Source organism: Camellia sinensis, chromosome 14 (assembly GCF_055761805.1).
Source record: "Camellia sinensis isolate YWXY chromosome 14, ASM5576180v1, whole genome shotgun sequence".
Taxonomy (NCBI): domain Eukaryota; kingdom Viridiplantae; phylum Streptophyta; class Magnoliopsida; order Ericales; family Theaceae; genus Camellia; species Camellia sinensis.
The window spans coordinates 86,958,679-86,972,334 of NC_138974.1; the positions used below are offsets into that span (position 1 = coordinate 86,958,679).

Here is a 13,656-nt window from a genome sequence, read left to right on the forward strand (position 1 = left end):
AAAGAGGCTAAATTTTCTAGAAACACTCATGAAAACCAAGAGCGTTCAAGGCCAAAATGAACACAACAGTAAGAACCACGATGTGTTAGAAAATATTTTGTATGAAATCTATTGTCTTGGCTTACACAAACAGCTGAACAATTCAAGGCATCGCGTCCATTGGTTAGCTAGTAAGTTCAATAGGTTATCACTAGGAAAGGTTCAAGGCCGAAAGCTACCTATCTTGATGCAAGATATTTTCGATTTATACTCTTTCGACAAAGTCTGCATATTGTTGCATTTTCGTTGTCATCAAATTTCATTCATGTGGGGGATTATTAGAAATGGTTTGGAAATTATGGGTAAAATCAGAATTTTTTCCTAACTTTGGTCTATTAATTTGATGGGACCCGTGTGTGGATTTTTGCGGGTCAAAGTGGTAACGCGTTCTATGCCGTGTTGTGATTCACGTGATATATTTGGTTGCTCAAAACCATTATCGAGTGAATAGGAATTTGAAGCCAAAGTGAGTTCCATAGAAATGAAGTTTTGGTGAAAATTCCTTAAGGTTGGAAAATGGCTTGTCCCACATTGATTTTGTGGGAAGTTTTGAATGAGTTTATAAGGCATGGGATTGGAACTTGGGGTGTACTCTAAGGGGTAACCAAGTTTTGTAGAAAGGGAGGTTATGGGCAAAATGGGCTTGACCTATTGGACCCAAAAATCGCCACACACGCGCGCGCCGCCGCCGTCTGTCCGTCCGGTCGGCTGGGCAAGGCTTGGGCGCGGGTGCGTGGTGTGTGGTTGAATTGGGCTTGTTCGGCCCAATACTAATCTTTTTGGGCCAGAAAATTTTGGATTTAATTTTATTTTTTGAAATAAAATCTGTTCAACTGTCCAGAATTCAAATTAATTCTGGAATTAATCTGTTCTGATTTTTTTTCTACACCAAAACATGTCCCTTCCGTTTTTATCTGTTTGAATTTTGAACCCAACAGATTTAAATCTGTTTAATTCAAAACAAAATAGGTTTCATACCTGTTCAAAACAGGTTAGCACCTGTTTAATTCAAAATCAATAGCCACCACTACATCTATAAATAGGCAGCCCTCATTTGATGTTTTATATTCAGAAATTTCGTACTTCTCCTCTGCAAATTTATTCTTCATTTTGCTGTATTTAATTTTTGTGAGAAAGTGTGTAAACACTTAGTGTGTTCGTTGAACAAATAAATTGTAGTACTGCATTTATTTGTAGCTGATCATTTCATCTTGGGAAATAGATGCCCATATTCTGAAAGCACCGTGGAGAGGACAAATCTGTCTTAAGGAGACAGTGTCGAACACTAGACTTGATCAGAATAATATTCAAGATATTAATCAAGTAAGTTATTTATTTATTTTCTGTTTTATTATTTATTTAAATCAGATTTTAAATTTATTTTTGTAACAAAATAAAATATGTTTTTATTTATTTAATTCTATTTCTAGTTTGATTTTTGTAATCAAACTTTCTCTCTCCTTTCTTTTTTTTTTCTTTTATATTCTGTTTGTCGTTTAATACCAAACAGAATTAATTAATTTAATTACAGTGAAGATTGTCCAACATCAATAGGTCCTAATAGTTTGATTTAATTCTCATCAAGTCTTATTGAAAATAAATCTTAATAAAATCGTCGCTAAAAAAAAAATTATAACGATTTTTTACATGTCACTAGAATTGACAATTAATGATTTTTTTGTCACAATTTTTATAAATTATCGCTAAAATTTAAAATTCGTGATTTTTTTGGTGACGAATTTTTTAAACTGTCGCTGAAAATTAAAAATTAGTGATTTTTTTGTGAAGATTTATTAAAACTTATAATTAGTAATTTTTTTGTAATAAAATTTTTAAATTATTACTAAAAATTAATAATTAATAATATTTTTTAATAATATTTAATAAAAAATATCATCAATTATTATAATATCTATTGAATAATAAATATACCTATTAAAATCTGTACGTAACTTTCTTAAAAATGAATATTATAGACAATTTATTACTTGAATGACGCGTATCAAATATAATTTTAAATTTAAATTTTAAAAATTTAAGGGACACGTTGCCCCGTACTAGTTGGAAGAAAAAAATAGGACATTGAGAATGAGTGGAAAGTTGAGTAATTGGTATCATCCAAGAAAAAAACAGCAATGTTAAATATCATAATAAGTTTTTCATGAAAATAATTATAAAAGATTTGTGACTTTTAGATTACACTTAGAATAAAATATCACACACTAATCAAGGTAATTTAAAAATCACAAATCTTTCATGATCATTTTCATAAAATTTTTTTCATAATCCTTAACATTTCTCGGAAAATAAAGGCCAACGAAAATAAGGCAAAAACTTAGCTGATAGAGTAGGGTCTATATGTACGTAGTAGGGCCAGACCCAGACTGACCTACCACTAACATGTGACTGAAATTTCGCACCGCGGAGAGCACGCCCATATTCTCAAAGAGGGTGAATTTGTCTTAAAAAAAACACTATTAGCCTTTGTTTGGGAACTTGGTTTAGGGCTAAAATAGTCACAAAAAACAAAATAGGCTATTTTAGTCACAAAAAATAAAACATCAAATCCAACCCATAATCATTACAATCCTCTCTCACAAAAAAAGCCAAAAAAGTCAAAAAGCCAAAAAACCCTTCCCAAACCAGGCTAAAATAGCCCAGGCTAAAATAGCCAAAAAGCCAAAAAGCCAACCCACTTCCCAAACGGAGGCTTAAACATTAGATTTGGTTAGGATGATATCTTAATTTCAAATATTAATTAAGTAAGTTATTTATTTATTTTTTATTTTATTATTTATTTAAATTAGATTTTAAATTTATTTTTGTAACAAAATAAAATATATTTTTATTTATTTAATTCTATTTTTAGTTTGATTTTTGTAATCAAATTTTCTCTCTCTTTCTCTTTTTTTTTTTTTTTCTTTTGTATTATGTTTATCGTTTAGTACCCAAACAGAATTAATTAATTTAATTAGAGTGAAGATTGTCCAACATCAATAGGTCCTAATAATTTGATTTAATTCTCATAAAGTCTTATTGAAAATAAATCTTAATAAAATCGTCGTTAAAAAAAAATTTGTAATGATTTTTTATATGTCACTAGAATTGACAATTAATGAATTTTTTGTTACAATTTTTATAAATTGTCGCTAAAACTTAAAATTCATGATTTTTTTGGTGATGAATTTTTTAAACTGTCGCTAAAAGTTGAAAATTAATAATTTTTTTTAAAGATTTATTAAAACTTATAATTAGTGATATTTTTTGTAATAAAATTTTTAATCTGTTACTAAAAATTAATAATTAGTGATATTTTTTAATAATATTCACATGGGCAGCCGAAAATCAAGAGTTGATTCCACCAAATTTGATTTTCACCTAAGCACAGTGTCACCAACAATTGCGTAAAAAAGTGTTGTTACTCCACAAGTCAAAAATAGCTTTTATCAAACGCTAGTAATCAAATTGAATTGGATCACACAAATTAAATATAATCACACATACATTGAAACCACTTACTCCACCAACCACACCCTACAGACACACACATTCCAGCCTATATAAACACACCTTCACTCCTTCACTTCTCTTCCACACACTACTCAGAAAGGACTCACAATGGGCGAGGTGAGTTCCTTCCCAGTCTGTCCATCCATTTGTGTGTTTTTCTGTTTCTTTGATATTGTTCTGTTTCGATGTTTTGATTGCAGAAGGAGGGAAACAACGGAGACGAGAAGAAGAAGAACAACGGCGGTGAGCGTATAGAGTTCAGATTACTCATCAACAAGAAGGAGCGCTTTAAAGGTAGCATTGAAGGTAGCTTTGAAGGCAGCTTTGAAGGTATACATATCAGATTCCTCATCAAGTTCCTACTCTCCTTCGTTTCTTTGACTGTTTTTGCTATTTTTTTCTCATTGTTTTCTTTACATGTCGGCTTTAGATTTTAGATTATAGATTTAGATTCATCCTCTGTTCTTTATTGCTTCTGTTTCTGCTCTTACTTCCGATTGTAAGATTCAACGGATATTCAACAATATGCTCTGTTTCCGTACTTTGGCAATTTATTTGGTTTTGATTTGTTTCGGATTTTATTGTCAAATTATCGAAGAATATCGAGAATGAGATGTTAACACATTTATATTGAGTCGTTTTTCTGTAATTTTGTTTAGTGATATGTTTTTGATGTTTGTGATTTGAGTAAAGGTGTTGAATACATGAAAGTAGACTGTGTGCATAACAAACTGAGGGCGAAAGTAGATTTGGGAAAGCCTCGAGAGAAGAAGGTCGATGGAAAACTACAGAAAAAGGCAGATGGGAAGAAACCCACAGACAAAGAGGTACTACTAAGCTCTGCTCCGCGCTCTATTGATGTGCGCCTGTGTCGTATTACGCTTCTCTTCTTTTCCCTCTGGATTTTGCTGTTTTGTCTTTGACGCTGCGCATCTGGTGCACGATAGAATGAAGGCCTAGACGTATCACATCAAACCTTCATTCCCACTTCTCCATTGAAACTTGTGGAAGTTTACAGTTTTTGTTAATGGTGTGATTATGTAAACTACTGCACTATGCCACTTCGGCACTTCATTCAAAACAATTTATTGAAGATTTGAATGATGAGTTTCGTACATCATTCAATTTTTACTCAAAAATACTCCATCCGTCCCATAATATTAGTCCTTTTTAGAGAATTCAATTTTTTTTGATAGTACAATTATTGTACTTTAAAAAAGTTGATTTTCCAAAATTATCCTTTGATAGTACATTTTTTTGGGAATATCAATGTTATAATTGTACTTTTTATATTATTTATGAATTTAAAAGAAGGGTAAAATAGGAAATTTATATTATTTTTGTATTTTATTTTTGAAGAGAGACTAATATTTTGGGACAATGAAAAATGGAATAAGGGACTAATATTATGGGACGGAGGGAGTAATAAATATATAATCATCTCACCATCCATTCACGTCACTGGCATTTTAGCCCGAGGGCTTTGTGTTATTTTATTACTACTATTATTTGTTTTAATTAATTATTAATTGCATTAATCTTTTTCTGGTTTTTAATTTTCTCAGCCTCCGGTGAATTAATTGCATTAATATTTTTCTGGTTTTGTAATTTTCTTAAACGATTACAAACGAAATACGAATGATCTTACAAAATCACCCTTAAGTGAATTTCAAATAATCACAAATAAATAAGAGAAAAGACTTCACCAAAAAGATAAACCAAAGTCTTCAAACTAGAGTTGTAGAAGATGAAAATAAACTTGAATCCGGATCATCCGTCGCACTTCCCTGCGGCTTATTCTTGTCGCCCTCCAAAATGATGTCGTTTTGGAGGGTTTTTTTTTTTTTTCATTTGATTGCCTACTCTACGCAGGTTCTTCGCCATCCCTATTGCAACCACTGTCGCATTTCTAGAAAATCTGCACTTTTAACAAAATAATGCAAATTCAAGCTTTGTGGGAGTTAACTGTAATATTGAATTCCAACAACTTGAAAAATCAAATCATCAACTTGCCTGCCCAAGAACTCATCCCCTACAGTGGATTCCAACAGCTTGAAAAATCAAATCATCAACTTGAAAAATCAAATCATCAACAATCATGAGCCTAAACCACCCCCTCAGCCTTCCACGGTGGCGCCACCGCCTCGACCCAAACCACTGTCCCATGCGCCATCAACCTCCGCCTCAAAACCACGATCTGGTCCGAACTCGGGGGCTCCGTTGGCGGCCTCACCACTCTCATCTTCACCTCCCTCTACAACATCTCTACCGGCCTCCTTTTCGGCACCGCCATGGCCGTCCAACCCACGAAATCCATCACCGTCATTGCCATCTCCGAATCCCCTCACCTCATTATCTCCCAAATCGCCTCCGCCGGAATCTCTATTGCCTCCGTGCTCCTCCCCCTCGGCGCCACCGACCTCAACAATCGAAACCCATCAACAGAAAGAGAGAGAAAGAAAGAAAGAAAGAAGTAAAAAAAAAAAAACTCTTGAAAACGACGTCGTTTTGGAGGGCGACAGGAATGGGCTGCAGGGGAGTGTGACGGAGAATCCGGATTCAATAAACTTCACCAAACTAGCTGAATATTCACATGGGCAGCCAAAAATCAAGAACTGATTCCACCGAATTTGATTTTCACCTACGCACTATCTCACTAACAATTGCATAAAAAAGTGCTGCTTCTAAGTCAAAAACGATTTCTTTTATTTGTTTTTTTCTCACCCACAGAAAAACAAACAATACCCATATATATATGATAAACTTGAGAGCTTTTTTATCAAACGTTAGAGCATCTCCAACGGTAGTAGGCATTTTACCTATCTAAATATTTCTATAAAGTATATATTTTATTTTGCCTATCAACTGTTTTATGTTTTTACTCCAACCATGCTCTTTATTTTAGCTATTTATCCAAATACTATTAATTTTATAGAATGACACGTCAACAACAAAGATGGAGGGAAATGATCCTAATGATTGAATACATTTTGCCTAGTGTTGAAGGCTAGCTACATGTAGCTAGTGAATATGAATTGAGCCAAAATGCCTAATCATATGCCTAGTGCATTGGAATTGAAAAAAGTGAATCACACTAGGCATTTTAACTAACAAGTATTATATGCCTAGTGCATTGGAGATGTTCTTAGTGGTAATCAAATTGAATTAGGTCTCACAAATTAAATATAATCACACGTATTGAAACCACTAACTCCACCCACCACCAACCCCCCCGGCACGCACGCACGCACGCATACCAACCCATATAAATACGCGTCCGGATCCTCTAGAGTCATCCTCTAGAGTGATCCTCTAGAGTGGTCCCTTAGAGTGCAACACGTGTCCCATTAACGCATCCAACGGCTGAGATGATCCCTCACCAAAACGGCGTCGTTTTGGTGAGCCAGACCAAAAAAAAAAAAAAAAAAAAAAATTGCAGAGCTGCTGCAGATCGAGTCGAGAGAGGGGAGGAAGAAGAAGAAAATGGATTTGAAAGGAGGAGGAAGAAGAAAATGGATTTAAGAGAAATTGGAAGAAAATGGAATTGAGAACATTCAACTTCCCCTATAATTTTCTCAGCAGCCAATCATCATCAAACATTAAAGCAAAGCTCACCTGCTTGTGACTGTTCAACAAATCTGGATTAACAGATCTATCCAAAAGCAGAGTAACAATCTGAAACAAAGGCAAACACAGACAAACAAACCCATCAATCAAAATTCAAAACCCATCAAAATTGCGTATAAAAAACTTCAAAATTCGAAGAACCCACATCGATCTGGCCGTTGGCAGCTGCTATGTGAAGAGAAGAGTGGCGATCGTAAACTGTGGTTTGGTGGATGAGAGTTAGGTCTCTCTCCAAGAGAGTCTCAACAGTTTCCAAGTCCCCGAACTGAACAGCAGTGAAGAGCTCATGTTCGTGGCTCGCCGTGCAACTAAGTCCCTGACCCATCTTTTCCTACTCTCTTTCTCTCTCTCGATATATATATATATATATATCTAAGCCTGAGATAAATAGATTTTCTTCTTCTTCCTCTTCCCTCTTGACTCGATCTGCAGCTCTGCAATTTTTTTTTTTTTTTTGATCTGGCTCACAGAAGAAAATGGAAGTTCATCCATGGTGATGAACCTCTTGAGCGACCAAACCAAACCCATTAACCCAACACAGCAAAAAAACTTTTCTTTCTTTCCTCAAATCCATTTTCTTCTTCCAGTTTTCTTTCATTTTCTTCTTCCTCCTCCTTTCAAATCCATTTTCTTCTTCTTCCTCCCCTCTCTCGACTCGATCTGCAGCAGCTCTGCAATTTTTTTTTTTTTTTTTTTTTTTTTTTGGTCTGGCTCACCAAAACGACGCCGTTTTGGTGAGGGATCATCTCAGCCGTTGGATGCGTTAATGGGACACGTGTTGCACTCTAAGGGACCACTCTAGAGGATCACTCTAGAGGATGACTCTAGAGGATCCGGACGCTATAAATACGCCTTCACTCCTCTTCCACACCCTCTCCTCATTCAATTCTACCAACTCAGAAAGGACTCACAATGGGCGAGGTGAGTTCCTTCCCAGTCTCTCCATCCATTTGTGTGTTTTTCTGTTTCTTTGATATTGTTCTGTTTCGATGTTTTGATTGCAGAAGGAGGGAAACAACGGAGACAAGAAGAAGAACAACAACGGCGGTCAGCGTATACAGTTCAGATTACTCATCAACAAGAAGGAGCGCTTTAAAGGTAGCATTGAAGGTAGCTTTGAAGGCAGCTTTGAAGGTATACATATCAGATTCCTCATCAAGTTCCTACTCTTCTTCGTTTCTTTGACTGTTTTTGCTATTTTTTCTCATTGTTTTCTTTACATGTCGGCTTTAGATTTTAGATTATAGATTTAGATTCATCCTCTGTTCTTTATTGCCTCTGTTTCTGCTCTTACTTCCGATTGTAAGATTCAACGGTTATTCAACAATATGCTCTGTTTCCGTACTTTGGCAATTTATTTGGTTTTGATTTGTTTCGGATTTTATTGTCAAATTATCGAAGAATATCGAGAATGAGATGTTAACACATTTATATTGAGTTCTTTTTCTGTAATTTTGTTTAGTGATATGTTTTTGATGTTTGTGATTTGAGTAAAGGTGTTGAATACATGAAAGTAGACTGTGTGCATAACAAACTGAGGGTGAAAGTAGATTTGGGGAAGCCTCGAGAGAAGAAGAAGGTCGACGGAAAACCACAGAAAAAGGCAGATGGGAAGAAACCCAAAGAGGTACTACTATGCTCTGCTCCGCTCTCTATTGATGTGCGCCTGTGTCGTATTACGCTTCTCTTCTTTTCCCTCTGGATTTTGCTGTTTTGTCTTTGGCGCTGCGCATCTGGTGCACGATAGAATGAAGGCCTAAACGTATCACATCAAACCTTCATTCCCACTTCTCCATTGAAACTTGTGGAAGTTTACAGTTTTTGTTAATGGTGTGATTATGCAAACTACTACACTATACCACTAGAGGCGCATTTTAGCAACTTCACTGTCATTTTTGATGATTCATCAAATCGACACTTCATTCAAAACAATTTATTGAAGATTTGAATGATGAGTTTCGTACATCATTCAATTTTTACTCAAAAATAATAAATATATAATCATCTCACCATCCATTCACGTCACTGGCATTTTAGCCCGAGGGCTTTGTGTTATTTTATTACTACTATTATTTGTTTAATTAATTATTAATTGCATTAATCTTTTTCTGATTTTTAATTTTCTCAGCCTCCGGTGAATTAATTGCATTAATCTTTTTCTGGTCTTGTAATTTTCTCAGCGTTCGGTGACCATCGCGGTGATAATGTTGGATCTGAAGAAGAAGCTGAAGTAATCGGTGGAGATTGTCCCGCCCGGCAATAAGAAAGAGAGAGGCGGTGCCGGATAGAAGAAAGAGAAAGGCAGCGAAGGGTTATACAATCACCCTTAGATTTGTTTCATGAAATTTTTTATGATATTCTTTTCATGATGCGTAGCATTACTCTTTCTAATAATGCTCCGGACACCCTTTTCCTTCCGTCCCTTTAGCCTCCTCTTAAAATGATTGGTTAGTTTTTTTTTTTTTTTTTTTCTTTCTCTTCTAATCATCACCTGTCACGTCTGTGTGGGAAGTGGTGAGAGTGGTGATGGGAAGGATTTTAATCATGACTATTTATTTATTTTTATTTCTCATTGACTTGAGGTAACGTATAAGAGGGCCACACCGTGGGGCAATGAAGTGCCGAAACTGGTTAAAGTCTAGTGTCTTTTTTTTTTTTTTTTTTTTTTTAAAAAAAAAAAAAAAAAGAGGATGGGTTTCGGCCCCTCCTGGGCCTGAGGTTTCTCCGCCACTCAATAGGGCCCAATATGAATGTAAGGGCTATAATTTAGGAAAATTTATGACTCCATGTCGGAGCATTCTATTTGAACTCAAAAAATATCTTAGTACGTTTATTTTAAATTTATAAATTTTAATTTTTATTATATTTTAATGTGAATTTATCAATAAGGGCAACACATTGAATCTTAAAATAAATTTTTTTCTCTCATATTACATTTTAATCTATTATTCCTATTCAATCTCTACCTTTTCTTCTTCAAGAAATCAATGTTATTTTATTTTGTTTTTTTTTTTCCTCAACTCCAATTCACCCTATGAAAACTCACCATTATCATTAATATCATTATATTTTATTATTTTGAAATCTTAAATCCTAAAAAAAAGTTTGAACAATCAAGTAATGAATGAAAGTGGTAAGTAAGGTAATTTTTTGAAGCAATCCATCATAGAGGAGGTAAGCATATTCATATAAAAATCAAAATATAGTTATTAATTTCTGTATTTTTTCACATGTCCCATTACAATATTAAAATTTTCAATTTTTAGAATCATATAAATAGCATTATAGCTTTTAATAAAAAATTCTTTGAGTTTAAACTCAATGATCATATTAGTATCATTCACACAAAAAAACGAGCTATATGCTGCCGTACTTTTTAATATAATTTTTTTTTTTATCTTTTTACTCTTTTTTTCTGTTGAACTTCATGTTTGTTCTGAAAAAAAAAAAAAACAAAAACAAAAAATTATTGTTTCTATTATTTTCTTCTTGCGTATTTTTTAGGCACATACAAATTGTGAAAAAAATATAGAAACAAATTCAATAAAAGCGGTAAGCCAAGCAAGGGAGTTGAGTATTTCCCATTTAAGCATTTTGTCAAATACATAGTAATCAACAAATTATAATAGCAAATCAGCAATAGAATTGTCAACACATAGTAATCAACAAATTGTTATAGCAAATAGCAAGAGAAGAAGGAGATAAAAAAAAAAGAAGCAATGTGATAAAACTTGTCAATAGTGACTCTGATTATAGAGTCCTTCGTTGGTGCCTCCTATGCATTAATTTGAAAAGTTTTTTAAAAACTTTTTTTTTTAATTTGATTATTATTTATTATTTGAATTTATTAAGGGTAATTTAGGAAAAATCATAGAATGTACTCAGTGTAATATAAAATTTTAAATAATTAAAAAGATGTACTTAAGAGGACTTAATAATTTTTTTGGGGTAAATTGAATCCCTGCATCATGTTGCTACAAGCTGAATTGTTGAACATAATTGACGAATGGAACAAGTGTGCAGGCTCCATTTTGTTTTTTGGGCCAGCCATACAACAAGTACACGGTCCATTTTTGTATTTGGGCCAGAATTTTTGCTAGGGGGCCACTAGCTACATGTAATACATTACAAGGCTTTGTGGGGACAAAATTTTCATAAACAGATTATAATTGGTTCGTAAACCCAAAATAAAAAATAAGAAGTAGAAGAGGATAAAAAAAAGTTGTCATTTACCAAGTTTAGTAAAATTTGTATAATACGATACGTGGGCTTACCGGGGTAAGCTAATCATTGGATACTCAAAACTTTCAATCTAAGCCTTAGAAAATCACGAAGTGCTTCATCTCTCCTATCCTAGTGGTGGCTTGAATACAATTGAGTGCTTTAACATTGTGTTTGGTTGAAAAATTTGTGAAGAAATTTAAAAATGAAAAATAAAATGATAAGAAAAATGTGAATAAAACATATTTATATTTTATTTAGTTTCAAACACTTTTTTTTTATTTTTTATTTTTAAGGGATGTTTTTGAAAAGATGGTTAAAAATTGACTTTTAACTTTTTTCTGATTTTTTTTTTTGTGACTTTTAAACTACTTTTCAAAATAAGTCTAAATTTTCCAACCAAACAAAAATGCAAGTGGGAATAATGGGGACTGATCGTTCAATGTTAGATTTGGATATTGTTAGAACCGACCGACTGCAGATTAGATTGAAAAGAGGATTGATCCCTTCCATATGTTTTTAAGGCACAAAATATTAAAAATAAATTAGAAATCATGTGACACTTTTTACTCATTTCAAAATATTTTTTATTTTTTTAAATTTTTTTACAACCTTTTTAGTTATTTCGAAATAACTTTTTCACTCCAATTAGCATTGCGAGACACTTTTCACCGATTCTAAAATATTTTTTTGATTTTGAATAAGAATATTTTTAAAACATTTTTATTTATTTTCAAAGAACTATTCATTCCAATCTCCATATTAAATTGACCTTTTCAGTTTAGAGAATCTTGAATGGTTTGCTATTCTCAACAAGTGAAAATTTGATAATCTCCTCTAAAGATTAAATTGACCCTTTCAGTTTCGAGAATCTTGAATGGTTTGCTATTCTCAACGAGTGAAAATTTGATAATCTCCTCTAAATCTATCTTCAGTGTATTAATTTTTTATATAAATATTCTACATGTTTTAAAAAATATTTTACGGTGTATTAATTTTTATATGAATATTATATAAAACAAGTTCTAAATTCTTTTTATAATGTACTAGATTTTTTTTATATTAATATTCTACCTAGCAAATTCCCAATAGTTAGGTAGAGCTTTCAAAAGTTAACTTTCAAAATTAGTGAAAGTTAAAAATTATTGGTTGCGTTTGGTAGAGCTCTGTAACTATAATTTGAGAGTATAAGTTGTATTTTGAGTTTGTGAGTTTTGGAATTATGATTTGAGTGGGAAAAATCTGTTTGGTAAAAGAGTTTTAAAAAGAGTTTTGAATTGAGTAAGAAATTTTTGATGTGACATTTAATATTTGATACAAAAACTTACAACTCATAATCAAACATACAACTCAAAATTTTATTAAAGCACATAATTTTTTTTTAAAATTCGAAAAATATTTTTTTCGAATATATAAAAATTAACATATCAATTGCCAAAAAAAAAATAAATAAATAAAAAATTGCACTGTTTCGGTCAACCAGCCGGACGTCCGGTGGGACGACCCGTTAGGCCAAATTTCAATTTTTGTTTTTTGAAAATCGCGCTCTCAAACAGAGTTTTTTTTGCAGAGTTTTGTCTTGGTTGTGGAAATACAATTTGAAAGGTGTATCCAAACGTGAAGTTAGAATGTGTGGGTAGAAAACTATTTCCAAAATCGTTCCAAACAGAGCCATGACTTTACAGTCTTAGAGTATTATATGACGTTGCCTATGTGATGCTCAAAGTATGAAAAATCACAAATCACACTAATTAGTTTGTCAATTACCTGAAAATAATGAGTTAATTATATTCAATCCATAAGATTTTTCACTACATTATTAGTTTAGACTACTACATAAACAATACAACATAGTACTTCCAAAGTATCAAGTAACTACTTATTGTAAACAATACAATAAATCCTTAACCAAAGAACTTATTAAGAAAAAAAAGAATACATTTTGTATATGACCTCAAAACAAAAACAAAAAAAATTTAAAATTATGGAAGGGGGGCATGTGACCCCCTTTTGGGCCTTCTTTGACTCTGCCCCTAGGTGGTGGGGTTGATGGTGTGAGTTGTTTGGGATAGTGCAATTGGTGGTAGAAGACGGCAGTAGGTTGAAGTGGCTGTGGCCCTAGTGTTTGAGAGATGAAAAAACAATGAAAGCCTGCAAAATGAAAAGAAAATGGAAGAAAAAAAAATTAAGGTTGCGTTTGGTTTAGTTTTAGAATCATGATTTGAATGTGAAATTGTATTTTGACTTTGTAAGTTTTTG

General features: G+C 32.9%; 1 protein-coding gene across 2 annotated transcripts; it reads left to right on the top strand.

The window, feature by feature from the left end:
* The first annotated feature begins 3,528 nt into the window (after positions 1-3,528).
* LOC114289628 (uncharacterized) lies at positions 3,529-9,748 on the top strand. 2 transcript variants are annotated; one of them, XM_082905630.1, is made up of 6 exons: positions 3,529-3,666; positions 3,750-3,879; positions 4,243-4,376; positions 8,181-8,310; positions 8,673-8,803; positions 9,357-9,748. In XM_082905630.1, exons 1-6 carry the CDS (start codon positions 3,658-3,660, stop codon positions 9,408-9,410), a joined length of 588 nt encoding a protein of 195 aa, XP_082761756.1. In that variant the 5' UTR covers positions 3,529-3,657; the 3' UTR covers positions 9,411-9,748. The 2 variants fall into 2 exon arrangements, with proteins under 2 accessions (XP_082761756.1, XP_082761757.1); XM_082905631.1 differs by lacking the exon at positions 8,673-8,803.
* The last annotated feature ends 3,908 nt before the right edge of the window (positions 9,749-13,656 follow it).